This window comes from Vigna umbellata, chromosome 2, assembly GCF_029865625.1.
Source record: "Vigna umbellata cultivar VRB3 chromosome 2, Vumbellata_1.0, whole genome shotgun sequence".
Taxonomy (NCBI): Eukaryota; Viridiplantae; Streptophyta; class Magnoliopsida; order Fabales; family Fabaceae; genus Vigna; species Vigna umbellata.
The window spans coordinates 8,144,032-8,164,592 of record NC_142166.1 but is presented as its reverse complement, the minus strand read 5'-3'; the positions used below and the strand labels follow the sequence as shown (position 1 = coordinate 8,164,592).

General features: G+C 32.8%; 2 protein-coding genes and 1 long non-coding RNA gene across 6 annotated transcripts; 1 reads left to right on the top strand and 2 right to left on the bottom strand.

Annotated features, from left to right (window-relative positions):
• Positions 1 to 68: 68 nt before the first annotated feature.
• LOC124848842 (uncharacterized) lies at positions 69 to 4,091 on the bottom strand. Of its 4 annotated transcripts, none has more exons than XM_047326665.2 (7): positions 3,860 to 4,091; positions 2,805 to 3,327; positions 1,965 to 2,494; positions 1,806 to 1,864; positions 1,224 to 1,319; positions 921 to 1,097; positions 69 to 763 (listed from the first exon to the last, which is right to left on the bottom strand). In XM_047326665.2, the coding sequence occupies exons 1-7, from the start codon at positions 3,906 to 3,908 to the stop codon at positions 725 to 727; spliced, it is 1,473 nt and encodes a 490-aa protein (XP_047182621.1). In that variant the 5' UTR covers positions 3,909 to 4,091; the 3' UTR covers positions 69 to 724. The 4 variants fall into 4 exon arrangements, with proteins under 4 accessions (XP_047182621.1, XP_087962106.1, XP_047182628.1 ...); XM_088105980.1 differs by having other exon boundaries at positions 69 to 760; XM_047326672.2 differs by having other exon boundaries at positions 69 to 809; positions 1,224 to 1,313; positions 3,860 to 4,086.
• Positions 3,247 to 5,488, top strand: LOC148203339 (uncharacterized). Its single transcript, XR_015784076.1, has 2 exons — positions 3,247 to 3,387; positions 5,198 to 5,488. It is a non-coding gene; the product is annotated as an uncharacterized LOC148203339 (long non-coding RNA).
• Positions 5,489 to 16,191: 10,703 nt separating this feature from the next.
• On the bottom strand, positions 16,192 to 20,067 carry LOC124848832 (Pentatricopeptide repeat (PPR) superfamily protein). The gene has a single exon (XM_047326648.2). The coding sequence runs from the start codon at positions 19,814 to 19,816 to the stop codon at positions 17,249 to 17,251; it is 2,568 nt and encodes an 855-aa protein (XP_047182604.2). The 5' UTR covers positions 19,817 to 20,067; the 3' UTR covers positions 16,192 to 17,248.
• Between the last annotated feature and the right edge of the window lie 494 nt (positions 20,068 to 20,561).

The following is a 20,561-nucleotide window of genomic DNA, read 5'->3' as shown; positions in this document are numbered from 1 at the left end:
GAATTTGAATTGGACCACTCCAAACCAAAAACCACATATGGTGGAAATTTTATCATATAGGTCAAAAGTCAGAACAAAAAATCTCTGCAAGATTGAAATATAATCAAGAGACCAACGACATAGAAATTACATGTACATGATGTAGGTGTAAAAGGTTACATATTTTCCTGAATAGCCAATATGTGTAAACATGGAAATTTAGAATAGGTAGCAGTTGGACCCAGGCCTTGTTCACAGCAGTAGCCTGATACATGATACCGGAAATATTTCAATTTTACAATTTGACCATTTGTAGGCATACCAAGAAATCTCTGTTGTAGGAAAAAAGGGCTAAAGGAATCTAAGAGCATGTGATGATAACTGATAAGCTTATCCAGCAGAAAGAGCTGAAAAGGTTGATGGGCTGCTGTTGATGAGATCTGAATGGAATAAGGTTCCAAAAGAATAATAAAAAGCTAATTTCTTGGTTTCATGTCATCATATACAAATCAAGTACTGAAACCAACCAAATAACTTCCTGTTAACTACTTCCAAAATAATACCTACAAAAGCGTCCAACAACTTATGATACAAACACAAAACAATAGATCCATGATCCATCAGTCAACAGTTTGTACAAGTGGACATGCTGCTTTCAAATTTCATGTACATCTTGTGTATTTGCTGCATGGATATGATCACTTTAGTCATTCAAAATGTTTATCTCGATGTTTTCCCACGAGCTTTAAACCAAAACCGAGTTATCAGGAATTGGAGTCACCTGCTGTTTAGAAGGAAACGTCTTCAGAAATGAATGCAGTCCATGCATCCTGTTCCAAAGTAGATATGAACTTAATTTCTATGTTGATCCTTAGCCGATATTTTATTGTCTCTGAAACAAATAGTAGGTTTTATGCATATATAACACATATTTCACATACCTGAAGAATGGAGAAAGCCTTCTCTGCTATATACTTTTGTAGGAGTGTTGCGCCTCTTTGCTGCAGTTTGTCAGGGTGGAGGCATAATCTTGCTTTCTGATAGGCCTTCTTCACTTGTGAACTTTCTATTAGGTTCGGAAGAGGAACAGCATACCAGCCACTCTCAGGCCATAAAATCTTTTATTGAAAACATAAAATAATGTCAATTCTCCAGTTGTCTTCATGCTTAGAAAGGGGTATAAAATTACAGAAGATTCAATAATCTCGTCAATACTAAAATATCAGTAACAAAGAAAACATTACATGGTGTAGTGTTGAAAGGAGTAGCCGAATGTCAGTTTCCTTGCCAGATGACCACAATCTTATATCTCTGTCCAGCTTCTCTGTTTCTGTCTGTCCCTTCATAGAAACAACAGAACATCAATATAAATCTGTGTTCTAAGATAAAAGAAATGGAAGTAAAGGAAAATCCTAGTAATAGTGATAGTCACGTATTTCACAAAGTAGTAAGTTTCAGCTGCTTTAAAATATAAGAAGACAAGTTAAATTGGAGAGGAATTGCAGCCTGATTAAACTCCTACTCATTTCTAATCACAAATATTTGGTTCCTTTCCTTACATTTATTTTATTATGGACTGTTTTGATCACAACCTGTAAATAAAGTATATTATACAACTTGAGGTAATATTTATCATTTCTTTCTATGACCATGTATTTTTATCAATTTCTGAAATGATATTGTCTAAATGGAATTGATTTCATCAATTTTTCACGAAGTATTTTATATTTTTCTAATTTGAAATTTCTATCGAAAACTATAGGCATATAACGCATACGTTTATTTAGTTACTCATAAGCAATGTTTTTTCCAATATATCATACTACCTTGGAAGATTTAATGTTTCCCGATTCATCACTATGGCATTCACCTGCATCAGACCTTCCTGCATTATATCATGCAGGTTTCAATTAGTTTGAAATTATTCTTTTAAGATAAGCTGAAAAAAGCAAGCACAAAATTTTATTTCTGGTTAAGACAATCACCTTCCACGGCTATAGTTTGTTCACTGCTTTCATTTCTGAAGCTTGATTCTTCATCAGAATTTCGTGATTGAAATTTCTCCTTGGCCCATGCTATTGCTTCATCAATGTCTGCTGTTCCACAACTTTCCTCTCTGAGGTTGGAGTTGACCTCTATGACATAGGAGCTCATAACTTCATCATCGTCCTGTTCTATGACGAATTCTGGAAGAATATAATCATGAACCGAGGATTTTGCCTCAGGTTCTTGACAAAGGCCAGAGACAGCAGAGAACGGGGAACTGAGTTCCCAGTCCTCAGCGGATACCTTCATGCTTTGGTATGAATTGGATTCGAGACTAATTGTCTCTGGCGAGGAGACTCTTCGTGAGAATCCGAAACGAGGACTCTTGAAGGTCTCCTTGTACTCATTATCCTGACAATGAACTTCAGATGAGTGATTATTGAATAGAAAAAGTGGTCCCCCTTGTTTAATTGGGTGTTCCTCAGGCATCATAGTGGTTGAGTTCCATCTGCATGGGACATTTATTGGCCTGCAACAATCACCCAGAAAGAAACCTCAGACTTCCCATAACCATAACTCTGTCAATCATATTACTTTATAATTTTTCACAATATTAAGGAATGCCACAGACAGTGATGTTTATTTTCCAGAAAAGATATTTCGTCTACTAAATTTACTGAAAGAAAAATCCTTGCAATACATTTTCTATATTACACTCCTTCTTACTCTTTCAATTCAGAACCGCAAATAGAGCTAATCACCGAGGGCAAAATGGTCAATTCAGAACGTAGCAGAAGGACTCTCGAAACAGTTAGTTGGTTGGGATTTCATTTCAGTACCTGAGTTTAGAAGCAAAGGCAGATAATGCCACGTCATCACCGATAGCCGGCCGGAGAGGGCTCAGCTCCTCGGAACTCAGCGCCGACGACGAATTCGACTTCGATTTAGCCTTCGACTGCGGCCCCGACCGCTCCCGCGACCGCCGGTCATCATCCGACCCGAATATGTCGCTGTAAAACGCCTCGTTCTTGGCTGGAATCCGGAACACCGGCAGGCTCCGGCCGCCCTTCGACTTTGCCGGAGACGAGAACTCCGGCGGTCGGAAAACCTCCTCGTAGAAGGAATTGGACCTGGAGAACTTGTGCGCGAGGAGGCTCCTCGGCGGGCCTCCGAAGACATCGGCAAAGTCGTCGGGGTCGAGGGTTTCCGCCTCGGCGGTGGCGGCGAAGAAGATGGAGCGGCGCGTGCGGGAGGCGGAGCGGTCCTCCATGGATCTGCGGCGAGGGAGCCCCGGCGTGAGTCCCATTCGCATTCTCCACGACTCGTCCATTTTCCGGCGAGGTTGTTTGACCGGAATATTGACTAGAAGAAACAAAGTGTGGGTTGCGCTTATATATAGAGTTGAGGAACATAAAACAAAAGGTAATGAAAAAAATAAAAAGAAAAACAGTTTTTGTGAAAAAAGCCATTGATTGACTTTTACCCTTTTTCTTTGAGCTTTAGTTATTTTCTAGTAATCAAGAAGCTCATCATCTACAGTTACTGCCATTGATTGCGTTGCTCTAATCACAGTTTAATCTTACAATATTCTTTCAACTTCAATTGTTAAAGATGTGGTTTGGACAAAAGCATTCACCCTTAACCTAGATGTTTGATAGAGTGAATAGTTAAATAATTTGTGGAGTAATTAAGTGGGTTGAGATTAACGAAGATAAAAAGATTTTTCCATAGTGTGATGGTTAAGAAAGGATGGTTGCTTAATATTTTGGCCTTGCCATTATTGTGGTGTTGTTTGTTGAATGATCAATTTTTGGTTTGTGTGAATGATTAGTGATAAGTGATGGGAAATGCATAGTGGAATAATGTGCAATAGAGCTAGAGTTGCTTTGATTACCTGGAAAGATGCATAGGCTGGAATTGGAAGTCCCCACAGACATCATCATGCTGTTGCTGGCTATGTTTGATTTCCCCTTCTCCTTTTCATTATGCTTTTAATTTTCTTTTTGGGTGGGGGCAAGTGGTTTTGTTCTATGCCAGTGTCCACCCTTTTGCTTTGTCCTCATGCAAAGTGGGTTTGTAGAGAGCCATATTTCAAGATTCAGGAAAAGAATAAGAGGATAAAATTCATTTATGGAATGTACTGTGTGTATGTATGTATCTGGGCATACCGTCACTCTCTAATACTTTGCTTTCATATGAGGGAAAATTAGATCAGAGTGTCAGAACCATGGAATTACGTGTATGGCTCATGATAAAGTTGCCAACGGGGCAGGTGAGGGAAAGGATGATTGGTACCTCACAAGGGGACACTGCCTGCCTTAAATTCATTTCTGATCACACCCTTTTCTGCCTCACTCTTCTTTAAACTTCCATTTAGAGATCATAATCAATGCATTTCAGGTGAGACTATCATACACTAACACAGAGGCCTAATCATTCTCAGGTCTTTCATTTTTATATAATATGCAATTTGTCTTTCGTATTTTAATTTATCTGGCTGAAATAACCACAGGGGAACATATACAGTCCCAAAGAATTGTGGTGCTAAGAACAAACAACAAGGTTAAGTATTGATAAAGCTGTACTTAGGAAGAAGACCAATTTGTTAATTGTTTTATTATGAAAAGAGTTAGCCAATTAATTGGACCACAAAACATGGTTTGCCTCCCATATTATGTGGTGGTCCAAAAGCATAATTCAGAGGTGAAGTGAGTTAAGTCTACTGTTTAGTGTGGTAGGTGAAGGGGAACAAGTGTAATTAAAAACTCATGATTTTTGATAATCATGGATCAATACAATTAGTCCTGGGTCCATCAGATATTGCTGTTCACTGCTTTTGTCAATCTGTCCTGAAGTGCATTCCATTCATAAGAAGCTATCAGGTTCTGTTTTTCCAGCCTATGCAGCAACACATTCACAAGTTAACAATAATAATATTATATGGGTATTTTGCACGTCAATTTTTTAGATCACTTTATTACACCACTTTTTCAATACTTACAATTAGATTGATTACAAATGAAGGTGACCCCGTGCAAGTATAATAATGTTAAAGGTGATATAACACAAAGTAAGCAATGTGGTGCACCTGTCAATTCGAGCAACACTAATTCTTCCGCAAACCGTGTTTGTTCCCTTCCTCATTGTATTCAGATTTGGAAGAAGTTGTTTCTCTTCATTTTGTAATCATCCCACTTGTTCTATCTTCACTATCTGTTTCACTTTTCTCCAGGAAATTCAGCATGCTCAATTCCAATCTCAGGGCACTAAACTCTTCTCAAAAAATTGCTCAGAAAGGCAAAACATCTATCACCTGAACATGTGAGTTAATTGATGTTAAATCATTTCAACCTAACCATTGAGTTCTGAGTCTTAAATATAGAAATGTATTGTATAATTCTATAGAAAGCTTTTGTTGTTTATCCGTTTTGGAATTTTGAATTGTTATTACAGTTTTATCTTTAAAAAACTTATTGAAATATATTGAAAGAGAAAAATATATTTAAATTGTTTTTCTTTTCAATTTTTAAAGAATACAAAACTATTAAATGTAGTGAAATAAGATAACGACACTAGAACATAAACATAACATAAAAAAATATTTGTAGTCTATACCAAAAAGACCATTGTAGTTCAACAGAGTTTATAATATATATATATATATATATATATGTGTGTGTGTGTGTTTTTATCTTTGGAATTTGAGAAAGACTAGCAAAAGAGTTTAAAAGGGTTTCAGTATTATAATTAGATTTATTGTATGTTGTATTTGTTTCTTGTGTTTGTGTGGGTACTGGCTATGTTATTCCATAGTATGTCCCTAGCTTAGTCTAAACACTGTAAAAGAGCATGGAAATATACTGATAGAACACCAATGTCTGTATTCTATGAAGACAAGGAGGAAATGCCAGAAGGAATAAAAACAAAGACATCCATGTTTTGTATAAATAGTCTTTTCACAAAACACGCCTTTCATCTCCACCTATTGCTCAATGCCCAACTGATGTTATGAATGTGCATATATTTTGAAAAATTATATCTTCAAAAGTGGACACGTGTTGATAACAAGTAAAATATCATTTTTTTAATATAAGTGCATAGCAATAGATTATGACAATAGAGAGAAAATATCATAATACCTTTCTCCAATTACAAGACTATGTCTTTAATTTCATGTATGAGAAACTAAGTTACAGATGCAAAGAAAACATAAGAGAGGAAAACTATAAAATCAAAAATTATTTGTAAGTTTTAATACGAAATCATGAGAAAAATAATGGAGTAGTTTGCTCTTTAAGAGGTTCGTGTGTTTATTTTGATGAGAGGATAAGGAAGAGAGAGTAAGACGGTGAGAGAGATGTGATATAGTTTTTTTATATTTAAAAATATATGATTAATGGAAGAGAGAAATAGAAAGAAAATAAAAATGGAAAAAGATATGTAATAAAAATAATTGTATAAAATTATTATTGAAAAATTATAGTATATAATAGTTGTGTGCATACTTTTTTTTTCCTTTTAGGAGAAGATTTTATGTACAAATATTTGTGTGTAATACTTTTTTAAGGTTTATTAAATTTATATTACATGAGTGTTAAATTTTAAAACATGCAAGTCCTCCTACTTAAATATATACAAACAAAAAATTTGGCACTTACAGAAGAGCTTAAATAAAAATAAATTTAACTAATTTTATATATTGTTAAATAATATTATTTCTAAAACATCATTTAGCTAATTATTTATTTAATGATTTTTTTATTCATGATGCGAAATACCTTTATTTAGCATTAATTAGTTAAATTAAATTATGTAACCTTACTTTCTTAATCAATATAAAATTATTCATTCTTGTTTATTTGTAAAATAATTAGGTATTTTATGTACTGTGAATCTTTAAGATGACTCGTGACATTAAAAATAAGTAAAATTAATGTGATTACGGTTTTTTAAAGGAGGAGAAATAGTATAAATGGATACTACCAATTCACACAAACAATTGACTGATTAATATGTTTGACCTCGTTCTGTCAACTTCTTTCTTTTGTTTTTTAGGATTAAATATATTTTTAAAATAAATAGAATATACTAAAAACAATATTACAAAATGGTTTGGCGTTTTTGGTTATATGTAATTTTCAAGTATTATAAAATGTTTTTATAAATTTATTTATTTTCGTTTATATTTTTCCCTTGTTTATAATGAGAGTAAAATCATTGTTTCTTTTATTTATATCTCTTCATTCGTTTAACAACTTTTTTTCATTTATTTTTACTCTTATATTTTTATTTATAATTCAAAACAATCTATCAATTTTTCCGTCTAAACTAGGGTAACCTTCTTAGAATGGTTAAAAATGAGTTAAACAAATAACCCTCTTTTGTTATTCATGGAGAAAAAAAGTTATTTGAGAAATTCAAGACCTTCTAACTTTTTGTGAAATAATCACAGACACTGTTACATGTTTACTCAATTTACTCATAAATACATAATAAATTAATTATTGGATAATATAATTTAAATAGTTTATCTTCGCTATCAAAATAAAAATAGATTAAATAAATAAAGATAATTGTTTCCATTACGAGATCAAAATTATAAATATGTTAAGTTCTGTGTGTTTGAATGTTTGTCTTCACTCGCTTTCGTCTTTCACTCTCTTTGATCAAGTTAGGAGATTATATACAAAAGATACTTTGATGCTAAAGTCACTAAAGATTTGACAAATTCACCAATAAATGCATAATAAATTCAACCACTTATCTCATTAATTATGATCTCAAACATGTATTTATAGATTTCGAAATGACTTCAGATTATTACCGGTCTAATCGTGGCCTAAATGGTAATGATCATACTTTAATATAAACTAATTATCACCAAAACTTAATTGTTGTTTAAGGAAAATCGCTCGGTCCATAGGGTCTAACAACCCAATCTTTGAGTGCTTTAATAGACATTCTTGAATGTATGTATTGTCCAATCTTAAACTAACTAGACGGTCATACAATAACCAAAATGAAAATATGTGTCTAAATATCATAGAATTAATTATCAACTTTAAGTTAACTATTTCATAATATCTTATAAGTTAATTATAGTATATAATATAGTAATAACACTATTAATATTTTTAGTATCATTTTTATTGTTTTAAATGTTCATATAAGAATTTTACTGTAGAATTGACATTTATCTTTCAACTTATACTTGTTTTTTATATTATCATTATAGTCTTTCATTTGGTATTATGACAACCTTATTCATAACTTATTTTTCATAGATTCACAACTAATAACTTCTTACCATCTAATTCATCCAACTTCAACATTCCAATAAGAATATTTGATGCCCATTAGGATCTCAATAAAATATTTTCTAACCATTTGGTGCAATTTTCTATATTATAGCACCTCTCATGTATATATATGATGTAATCACAACCTTCTGATCAATTCTTTAATGCAATTTTATATATAAGTGCACTCACAAAATCATGTGGAAGCAGTAACACTCTAGTGCTTTAAATTTTGGTGAAAATTTTCACATTAGAGCACCTCGCACAATTGTGTGGATTTAGTTATGCTTTTGTGATTGATATATGCAATTTTTTATGTGAGTGAACTATCACAATCATGTGGAAACAGCTACACACTTGTGATTGAATATATAATGCAATTTTTAGATAATTACACATCTCATGACCATGTGGATGTAATCAATCTCCCGTAGTTAATTCTTTGGTGCAATTTTCTACACAATTACACATTTCACAACTATGTAGATGGAACCACACCCTTGTGACAGATCTTTGTTGTCATTATTCACATAAATATAACTCTCACAACCATATGACCACAATCACACTCTTATGGTTGGATTTTGATACAATTTTTGCATAAGCGCAACTTCCACACTCATATGGAAGCAAAATCATCTAGTGTAATTTTAGTATAAATGTGTCACTTACACCTATGTCGATGCAATCACAAATTTTTTGTTGGATCTTTAGTACAAATTTTAATATGATAATGTCTCCCACATGCATGTGAATGTAGGTACATCTCCATTATCAAACCTCTTATGTAATTTTCTATATAATTATATCTTTCTTACTTATGTGGATATCGCCACACCCTTGTGCTCGAATTTGTGGTGCAATTTTCTACATTACAACACATCTGACACTTGTGTAGGCATAAACATAGGTTTGTCATTGAATCTACTAGGCAATTTTCTATAAGATTATGTCTCCTACACATATATGAACACATTCATAGCTATATAAAAAAAGTTGCTTAAAAGTTTACTACTCTCTTATTAAAATTTGTGTATCCAAGATATTTATATTTTGTTCCATATTAGAGCTTATCTATATTTTTCACATAAAATACCTATGGATAGCAAAATAAAAAATGTATACTCATACACATGAAAATATACAGCTAACAAATTTCATACTAACAAACTCAATCACAACCTGGATTTAAAAAAAAAATCAACTAATTTGTTTTTGATATATTGTGAAAAGTATTTTATCTTATGTACCATTGACCATTCTTAACTTGATTTTAGACCTTGAGCATCCTTAGTTAGGTTCACACCTTGAGCATCACTATCTTGGTCTTGGACCATAAACATTTCTTAAATAAATGTTTAATTTGACTTCGTGCCTTAAGTAATTGTTCAATCATATCTTGAGTTTAAAAAATAGTTAAATAAATTTATTTTGGTACATTATAAAATGTACTTTTTTTTATGTTTGAATTTTATTTATTCAAAACAAAAAATGCAATACTAGTACATTATTTTATCGATGTTAAATTGAGTACAAGATCAATGAAAGGGTTGCCCAAAGCAAATTACAAATCACACCAAACAAAGACACGTAACAAAAAAACACACAAATTTAGAAATGAATAAAATGACTTGTGTATTATGCACAAAAGTGTTAAGTTGTATCTTCTTTCCTCCCCGTTTTGTCGTACAACTCACCTTATAAAAGGGAAGTAAAATAGTAATATGTTAGTTAGAAATATAAACAAAATCCTAACTAACAAAACACATCCAAAGAATATCAATTGCCAAACGATCTACCTTTGCATCATTAGATGACATGTTATTAGACGTTTACCACCATCATACAATATCCTAGAAAGACTTTATTATATCAAGATCCTACAATATACAATTTAGTACATGTAGGTAAACATACATCATCATACACCCTTAGCAATTTAAACATGTGATAATATCCAGGACTATGTTGTTTAAACAATATCATCTCGCTTGAGCAACTTGTTGTCATCAAACAGAAGGAAGACTCCTTTTTTGAACAACCACATGTTCCTTCATCAATACCAAATCAAAAGAAGAGAAAATTGTTTTGGCATATCTCTTAGTAAGGTACCCTTTAATCGCTTGAGTGATCAACTTCAATAGAGTGACAATTAACACTTAGTCTCCCTTGCTCAAGTGTCACTTGGTCACTTGAACAATATGACCAACTTTTTTAGTAACTCTCTCGCTCAAGCTTTAAGTCAAACATAATTTGAGGGAAAAACATTTTCATTTGAACATTCATGAGGACACTTGAGTAGTAACATTTGGTGTAGGTAATGATTACTCACCATTTGAGTGTTGCTCAAGCTATAACTTAATGTCAAATGAGGCATACAATACCAAAGAAAACAACATAGCTAATTTAATATATTTTAATGCTCCTAACATGTTTTAGTTAATAAAAGCAACCAATTATTGACCCCAAATTGCATAAACTCATCATCTAACCTAAAAAGGTTATTTAACATTTTATATGAATCAAGACTAGCATGCTCTCTATTGATTATATAATTATCCACTAGTGTAGAAAGGGCATTTAACGTATGTTATTTTGGCCTTTTAACGTCAACTCCAGAATCGACGTCTTTGTGGGTGATGTTAATCAAACGTCGGACTCAAACAGGTCCGACGTCTAGACGTCGGTTATTGCATGACCCCGATGTCTAAAGGGACTCCATAGACGTCAGTTAATGCAATGTTCGACGTCTATGGAGCCCCTTAGACGTTGGACATTGCATTAACCGACGTCTACTACAACTCGTGTCTTTGAGTAACGTAGTAGCACCTTCTTTCTTTGCTAGTTTTGTCATAGAAAAGGTTGCGTCTTTTGGATCTCTTATGGCATTTCAACCGAAAAACGAATCTGGGTCCTTGCCTAATTCCATTAAAACTGCCAATGTAAACGAACGATGACAATAGAACTAGGCAAGGACCGAAGTTCGGTTTTTGGTTGAAATGCTATAAGACATCCAAAAGACGCAAGCTTTTCTTACGAGGAAACTAGAAAAGAGAGAATGTGGTACAACGCTACCCAAAGACACGAGAAAAACTGCACCAAAACATAACAAAAACTCATTTTAATCGGTTCAAGTGAAAGATAATCAAGCAGAGACTAATATAATCGGAATAAATGTATGTTTAAACGGTTCAAAAGAGACAAAAACGTACCTGGAAAAGCAATACCGCGAAGAGAAAATGCGAGGAGGAAGACGATGAAGTGGTGCTCATAACAGCGGGTTTGATGTATGATTTAACAGCAAACTAAACGCCGGCTCCCCAGTTGAACCAACGTCTATTCTGGCCTAGACGTCAGGGCCCTCACTAATATGACGTCCAAAACAACTTATCATCAGGCCATTTAGATGTCGGATGGCGTGATCCGACGTCTCACGGCGAAAAAGATAACTTTTCATCTACCTGTCAGACATATACACGTCTGTTGGGAGGGGCACCAACGTCTATAATCGAATATAGACATCGGGGTGGCGGGATCGGACATCTCTAAGGCTGAAAAAAATGACTTTTCACCTATTTGTCAGGCATATAGACGTCTGTTAACGGGGCCCCGACGTCTATAATATTATAGACGTCGGGGCCCCACCTAACAGACGTCTATATGCCCACTTATTTACAAAAATGTCACCGATCAATAATTTACGTTGGTTACATCTAATAATCTCACATCATTTAAGAGTCGAGACCAATAACAATTTAAATAGTCCTTTCTCTTTTCACCTTACAATATGCTTTTTAAAATCAAAATTGTGTCGAAGTTTCGGATTTCAAAACATATAATACTTCAAATTTAGTGATTGACTCTAACGATGTCACTCAATGGAACCAGAAATATAAAATGACTTAAACTACAAATAACATTAAAAATACTTATAATTATTATTTGATTATTGAAACTTTTTATTATTTGTAAAAGAATGTAATGTAGTATTTAGATAAACAAATATAAAAATTAAGTATTTTACTTACTTCTTCTATTACACTTGTGTTATTGTATTTGTCCTTCTCAAGTTGTTTCCAAAGAAAGTTTTTTTTTTTTTAATAACAACCCACCCCCAAGCCATCTAACTATGGTTAATTCAATTATTAATCACAGGTTTCAATAAAACATTATCCTAGCATTTATAAGTTTGATTTTTTAAGTGTCATCCAAATTATAGGGATTTTTTTTTTCCAAATACATTTCATAAACTTTGGGAGTGGCACTTTAAGCTTACTCTATAAGATCAATTTCTTTGCAACGCATAGTTTTACTTTTAGTATTTGTTTAGATGTTATGGTCTTATATTATGTCTTCATGATGAACTTTCAATGTGTCCTGTTAGCCAATGGTGCATAACTCCTTTTCTCATATGTAATCTTCTTTGTTTGTTATATTTCTCAGTAAAAATATTCTAAGAATGATACGACAAATGTGAAATTCTCTTTCTAAAATGTGTGACTAAGTGAAAAAAATGAGGTTATAGGTATAGCTCTCTGAATCATTTCAACGAGTATCCAGTGTTGACTTTTTCACAGAAAAATCTGAATATTATTGGTAGATGATCATCAATATACAAAACTTTAAATAAAAGCAATAATTATAAAGCATATATCTGGTTTAAAAATAAATTAATAATTTAAACCACGTGTTTATAATAGATAAATAGTTTTAAAATATATATGATAATATATTTAAAGTTATTAAAACTTGTAAATAAGACATTTAAGACGTAAAATATAAGCATTATAATTTCAAATTATAAATAACCTCGAATGTAAATATATATTATATTGCAATCCCTATTCCGTATCTTAGCCGTATTAATTATTTGATATTTGTGGAGTGGTGCAGAATATTACAATCTAGTTTCATAGCACCACGTAAAAGGGAAAAGAGTACAATATTATTACATACTACTCATTCCATGATTCAGAAACATCCACTAAAGGAAAAACAAATTTCTGTCTATATACTCAAAACCTATATATAATATATAATTTATAATATAATAATATAATGCAATCGACCAATTAATGTAAATTTCATCAAAATATATTTCTCATCATTCTAAATATGTTTCCATTCAATAATTATCAACTCCAACAAATCTCCTTTTTATTTTTGTCATTCTAATTTGATATAATTTATATATATTAATGTGGTATCAATTTTCTTATAATAGAAATTAGATGAGTAAAGGCACAATTAAATTTTGACTTTTACCAGTGTTAAAAATCTAAACGAGTTTAAATATTAAATAAAAATAAAAAAGTTGAATATATTATAAATTTCAAAATCCACAAATTCATTTTTTTTAAGATTTTTTATTAGAAATTGTGTCAATCTTAATGTGAATTGGATTATAATTTTATTGGTATTTTCTTTCCAATAAATTTTTTCCTTCATAAACCTATCTTGTAAAAGAAAGTTCGGCATCTATTAATTATAACTTTTTAGTTTAATAATAAAGGTTCAATCTAATAATTAGTATTAAAATTAAGATTAAATATATTTTTTAACTTAATAATAAATGATGTATAAATCAAAAATAAAAATTTAAACAAACTATACTAGAAAAAATTTTAGATGAGAAAAAAGTTTTCTTAACTTTTCTTTATTTCAAATAAACATATATTTTAAATTTTTAGGATAAACTTATGCTTTACTTAAAAAAAGACAAGAAGTATAAAAATAATGTTTATAGAAACAATTTACTAAATATAAGACCACGTACAATCTAAAATCTTTTTACTGTCTCTCATCTTCAGCTACAACCAAAAAAATTTCTAATCAATGCTACTTTTTATTATAACTTCTCTCTAAAATAGAATTATCCAAACATATAAATTGCATTACATCAAAAGCAATTTAATCATAACTATTTTCATAAAAACAATTTCTTTCAAGATCAAAGTTTTTAATTCACTTAAAACATGTCTCATCATATTTTTGAAAAATCATAGATATCCACTTCAAGTAGCCTTTAAGTAACTTCCACATTTCTTTAGTCTTTGAATTTCGAAAGAGAATGCGATTCTTTTAAAACTTGGTTCCATCCAAATGTGAAATATTTATACGAAATGTGTTAATTATTAATTTATCTTAAAGAATATACGTAAATATTCTTTTTTATTTCTGATGAATTTTTGAGTTTTTTTTTATTCTCTAGTATATTTTTTCTTTAATCCTTTTATCTCTAATACATTTTTAAATTTGTTTTTAGTTCAAAAGCAATTTAGTTGATATTTAAAAAAAATGAAATACACTATTTTAAATAGCGATTTTTGGAAATAAAATAAAATAAAAATTTCATCGGAAAAGTTAAAAAATAGAAATAATAATAAATATATGATAATTAGAGGTAAAAAAAAAACCTTAGAGAATACAATTAAATATTTTTTAACTTTTTTCCGTTAGACTTTGCAAAAGTGAATGTGAATCTTGTTTTAAACTTCGGGTTCCAATGAAATATAAAATATTAAATTATTTATAATTTTTATCGTAAAAACTCAAACACGGCTATTAGTAGGTCGTTTGTTTTTTAAATTTCTAACATGTATATATTATATTGATACAATGAAAGTAATTTATATAATATTCTATTTGTGAAAAATGATCTAAAACCAAGAATTTAGTCTATAATATCACTACTATGCAAATCAATTTTACATAAACATCCCATAGAAATTTATTTTATTTTACTTTCGAAAAAAACATGTTATTCATAATTTCAAATAATAAAATTGTTAAAATTTATATATAAATAGAAGTCCCTCTTTTACTAGTTCAACAGTTTCTTAATGATTGGATTTAAACTGTCCACTTACTAAGTTTACGAATATAATTATAATGTATTAATAATATAATTTTTATATTAATTAAGCCTTTCATTTATATTAATTTATTAAGTTAAAAATACATTTTATATCCCTTCATTTCTTCAAGTACCTATGGCTAGATCCAAAGAAATCAGTAATCGATGTATTAATAATACGACAGGTGAAGTTACAGTAAACAATAAAATATATGTTATATATGTTAATATAATTTTACAAATTCAACCCAAATTTAAATTGTCATGGTTTTAGTTTAATATATGTTATATATGTTAAATTATTCTTTAACTATAAATTCAATCGTCTATCAAATTAAAACCATTTATCTAAAACAAATTGTCAACCCTAAAAATCCATGATTTACTAAATGTTTATCCGCGTTTTACTTTAATGATAAAATTTCATGTACTTTCGAGTTTTCAAATAAATAAAAATTTGATTAGTTTTAACTAAATTTAAAATGCTGCATAGTACTTACAATTTTATATATTATTTAAATATTTTCTTAAATATTAATACATAAATATATTATTATACTTACAACAAATTTTATGTTAGATAAATATTTCATGTCCATTTTCAGTTTTCTTATTTGTACACTTTAAAAATTTAATTTTTTCCACTACATTTATTATTAATCATGTTTTTTTACTTTTATCACCAAATTTATAATATAAAATTAATTTTTCAATAATTATTTCAAATTAAATATCACCATATATTTTTTTATGTTTTTTATCATTTAAAAAATTAATTATCCTCATAAGTAATTAAATAATTATAATAATGACAGTGTATATTCTACCTTTACTTACGCAGCTAAAATTAATATTTATTTGATTTAAATCTCTTTATTCTATTTTTTATTTTACTATTCACAGATCTATAAAACTCTTTATTTCTGTTTTTAATTAAATTTTTTCTGACATTTTTAAAAAATGAAAAAAAAAATACAGAATATGCAAAAGTCGCAGCTAATCGACTGTAGGAGCTATTTGACATCAGAGCAGAGTATGGCGGTGGGAGAATAAAAAGAAGGAACAGTGCCATGGAAAAAAAAAAAAACACTCTCATTGGTAAAGCTGTTTCTATGTGATTTAGCTTAATTATTTCAGGCCAAACCTATCAGAAGAATGAAAACAATGTCTTAGGTTACAAGAAAAAGCTTAAGGAAAAACAGGCTCTTCCAACTCTAATGTCAAAATAAAAATGAGCTGGCAACCACCTATTATCTAGCTTTTACCTTTTGGAGTATGTAGCATTACTCTTTGAACTAATTTATGTTGTTAGAACCTTCAATGCAGAAAGCTGTGTTATCCAGATATTGTGAAGTCTTGGAGAGTGTTTGAACCAACCTGGCCTTTTACACCACGCTTTGCACTGGTCATTGACCGAGCCATTTAATCTCCCAACCTAAAGACTCCGATAAATGAGGTGTTTTCCCTTTCAACTGGATGAGATGCTGATGCAGAGGTCATGAGATCTAGGCTTCCAGCCACAGCTTCACATACGCCATCTAGGTTCTTCAATATCTGACCTGAGTTACACAACTCAGCCTATTGATAAAATCACCCTAATAAAAGGCAACCTATTCATGTAGTTGTCTTATGAGCAAGAAAGCTAGCACCTTGGTTTTAAGTAAGGTCAAACAATGTAGCCTTCGTAAACCAATCCATACAAGCATCCAAGTCAATCAAATCTTCCAAATCCTCTAGATACGCCGTGGGATTTTATTATTATATGAAGAAAAACACTTCACATTCCTCGATCACTGGAATAAAAACTTAATCACAAAGCACATCTTGCCTCCACAACAAAGAGAATGAAACTCCAGAATTTGAAATATGATGCTGGTGGATGAATAGGTTGGGAAAATGACCATTGCCAACCAATATATCATTAGTACGATATACTTTTGTGTATGGGAAATTTGGTTGGAAATTGATGCATAAGGGACAAGGCTGCAGGTGACCAGTAATTGAGCCTTGAGCTAGCAGCTCAATGCAAAATGTATGAGCAAGTATCAAGCAAATATGGCTTGATAATTTGATTAGAGCACTTTAAAGAGTGTTCCAAAAAGACCAGTGATCATGGCAGAGTATGGGTTCAAGAAATCCCTTCTTCAATCATCTTCTCTCTCAAGTTAGAGGCTTCATTAAGGTCCCCAATCCTAAGGTAACCACTGATTAGTATATTATAGGTAACGACATTTGGAACTAAGCCCTTTTGAGGAAGTTTACGGAAAAGTCTCTGTCCTCGTTCCATATTTCCCAATTTGCATAACCCATTTATTAAAGCATTATATATAGTAATATTTGGAATAAGACCTCTCTCCAGCATCTCATTCCTTAAGTTGAAAGCACCATCTACATCACCAGCAGCTGAACAGGCATGAATTAAGGCACCATATGTGAAATTATCTGGAAGAAAACCTCTAGATAACAAAATTGACAGAACACTTCTTGCTTCATCAATCTTCCCAGATTTGCCAAGACCATAGATAGCTATGTTGTACACAATATTGCTGCGAAGGGAATTACATATAGCAATTTTATCAAGAGAATCAGCAATTCTCTGAGCTTCTTGACCTATGGAATCATTCTTAACAGACTTATCAGAACATTTATGAACTGTAAGAAGATCAAAATCCACCATCTTGCTTAGGATCACAGTTGCTTCATTGATTCTGTCATTCTTATAAAGACTGCTGACTATTTTGCTACATATCACAAAATTAGGAGAGAACCCTCTTTCGATCATCTCAAAATATAAGTTAAAAGCTTTATCCAGCTTCCCTTCATTGCACCAACCGTAAATAAGGGTACCATAGGTAACAGTATCTGGTGATAGTCCTCTCGTCCGCAACTCAACTAGAAGATCAGCAACATCACTTGACTTCCTAGACTTGAATAGTCCATAAATAAGGGAATTGTACATTTCAATGGAAGGAGAAATTGTTTGTCTTTCCATCATATCTTTGATTCTAAAAGCTTCGATAACACTACCAGTTTTACAATATCCATCACTCAATGTCCTATATGTTATTTCATCAGGCGAGCATCCAAGTTCCTTCATCCTATCAAAAACAACCTTTGCCTCGACCACTTTCCCCATCTTACAAAGCCCACCGATCATTGTATTGTATGCAAAAGTGCTATTAGTAAAACCCCGACCCAAAATCTCTTTCCAAAGCTTCATAGCCCCATCAGAATCTCCCATTTTGAAAAAACAATCAAGCAGAGTACAGCAGCTGACTTCATTCGGCACCACATCTCGTTCCACCATCGAGCGCCAAAGGCTCAAAGCATCGTCGTAAGACCCCACATCAACCAACCCTTTGAGAACCGTATTATAGGTCACAACCGAAGGATCAATTCCCTCCCTTAACATCTCCTCACAAAGCATCAAAGCCTCACTCATTCTCCCTTCCCTGCAGTACCCATCCAAAAGCGTATTATAGCTATAGCAATCCGGTCTCACATTCCAATCCAACATTCCCCTAAACACCTCTTCGGCCTTTCTTATCCGACCCTGCTTACAGTAGCCATTAACCAACGCATTACAAACAAACACATTCACCTTCAACCCCACCCTTGCCATCTCATCTCGAACCCTAACCGCATCATCCATCTTCCCCACCTGACAATACCCATTCACCAGCACACCATACACGCGATCATCCACAATCACCTTATCCTCCTCCATTCTCCGAAGCAACCTCTCGGCCTCATCCACCCTTCCCTGCCTGCAGTAACCTTTCATCAACAAAGTCCAAGAGACCACATTTTTCTCCACCCCTTTCCTAGACATTAAATCCAGCACCCTCTCAGCTTCTCCCGCATCACCCTTACAAGCATACCCTCCAACCAAAGCATTGTACACAATAACATTAACCTCAAACCCCATCCCCACCATCTTCTCCACAAACCTCTCAGCGCAATCCACATTCCCTTCCCGACAATGCGCGTTCACAACAATACTAATCATGAAAACGTCAGGCACAATCCCCATCTTCAAAACCTGCTCAAAAACAGTCAGCGCCTGCCCTACTTCACCGGCACGTACCAGCCTAGCGAGCAGGCAATTGCAGGACCTGAGGCAGGGGGTCCTGCCGAGCCTGTTCATTTCGTCGAACACGTTGAGTGCGTGGCGCGTCATGCCGCGTTCAGCGAACGCCTTGAGAAGCATGTAAAAAACGGTGGGGGAAAAGCCAAATTCCTTGTAGACGGAAACGACATCGCGGCAGACGGCGAAGGCACGGAAGTTGTTGGTGCAGTGAAGGGAGAGGAGTTGGTGGAGGAGGGAGCGGGCTTCGGAGAAAAGTTTGGCGCGGGCGAGAATGTGGAGGAGGAGGCAGAAGGAGGTGGCGTGGGGACGGTAGTGGGGCTGTTGGGCGGCGAGTTGGAAGAATGTGAGGGCGGCGGCGGGGTGGAGGCGGAGGCGGCGTAGGAGGGCATCGGTGAGGGGGTCTGAGAAGGGGAAGCGGAGGCCGTTGAGGGAGGCAGGGCGGCGGAGGAGGAGGAGGCGGGAGATTCGGTCGAGAAGGTCGGGGGAGGGAGGTTTGGAATTGGAATTGGAATGTTGAGGAAAGTTCTGGAGAAGGAATGGAGAGATATGGAATGTTCTGTGTGAGGAGAAGGAAAGGAAAGTGGGTTTGCGGCGGAGAGGGAACATTTGAGTGGCGGCGACTTCCACGAAGGCATGAGTTGCTAATATCGGACGTTAAATTGGTGATCTGATTCTTGTTGGGTGTGTGGTAGTTGAGGGAGAAGGGAGAAGGAAGAGAGGCTGGATGGGAAGATTCAGTGAAGAGGTGAACGGTGATTATTGGTTGGAGGGAAGAAGAAGCACCGCCGCCGCCACGACGACCACCACCACCACTGAACAGGGAAAATATAGCAGAGACTAGTTTGTTGCAGAGTGGGGCGAGAGGGTAGGCGAAATATTTTCAAATTTAAACCAACAAAAATTTATAATACTTTGAGAAAAAAAATGGTGATATTTTTCCAAGACATTTTGAAATTTTTATAAATATTAAATGTATTATTTTATTAAATATGTATTTTTATTGTTAAATATTTTAAAATTATAAGCCTCTAAGAACAAATTGATTACCATGGTAAAATTTAAAAAAAATAAAAGTAAACTAAATTAATTATTTTAAAGTTTAATAGTATATTTGGTATCAACATTTTTAAACTTATTTTAATATATCAAATTATGTGTGAAATTATTAATTAGGTCCTCTTTAGAAAATAATAAAGGTTTGCATAAGAAAGTAATGATGTGTAAGTTTGTTCTTGATGTGTCACTGAAAGTCGTATGACATGTCAGCAACATATTTTTTATATCTTTGAAATTAGAAATTAATTTCTTAACTGAGGTTGATCAGAATTTTAAAATATTTCTCAAAGTTTGA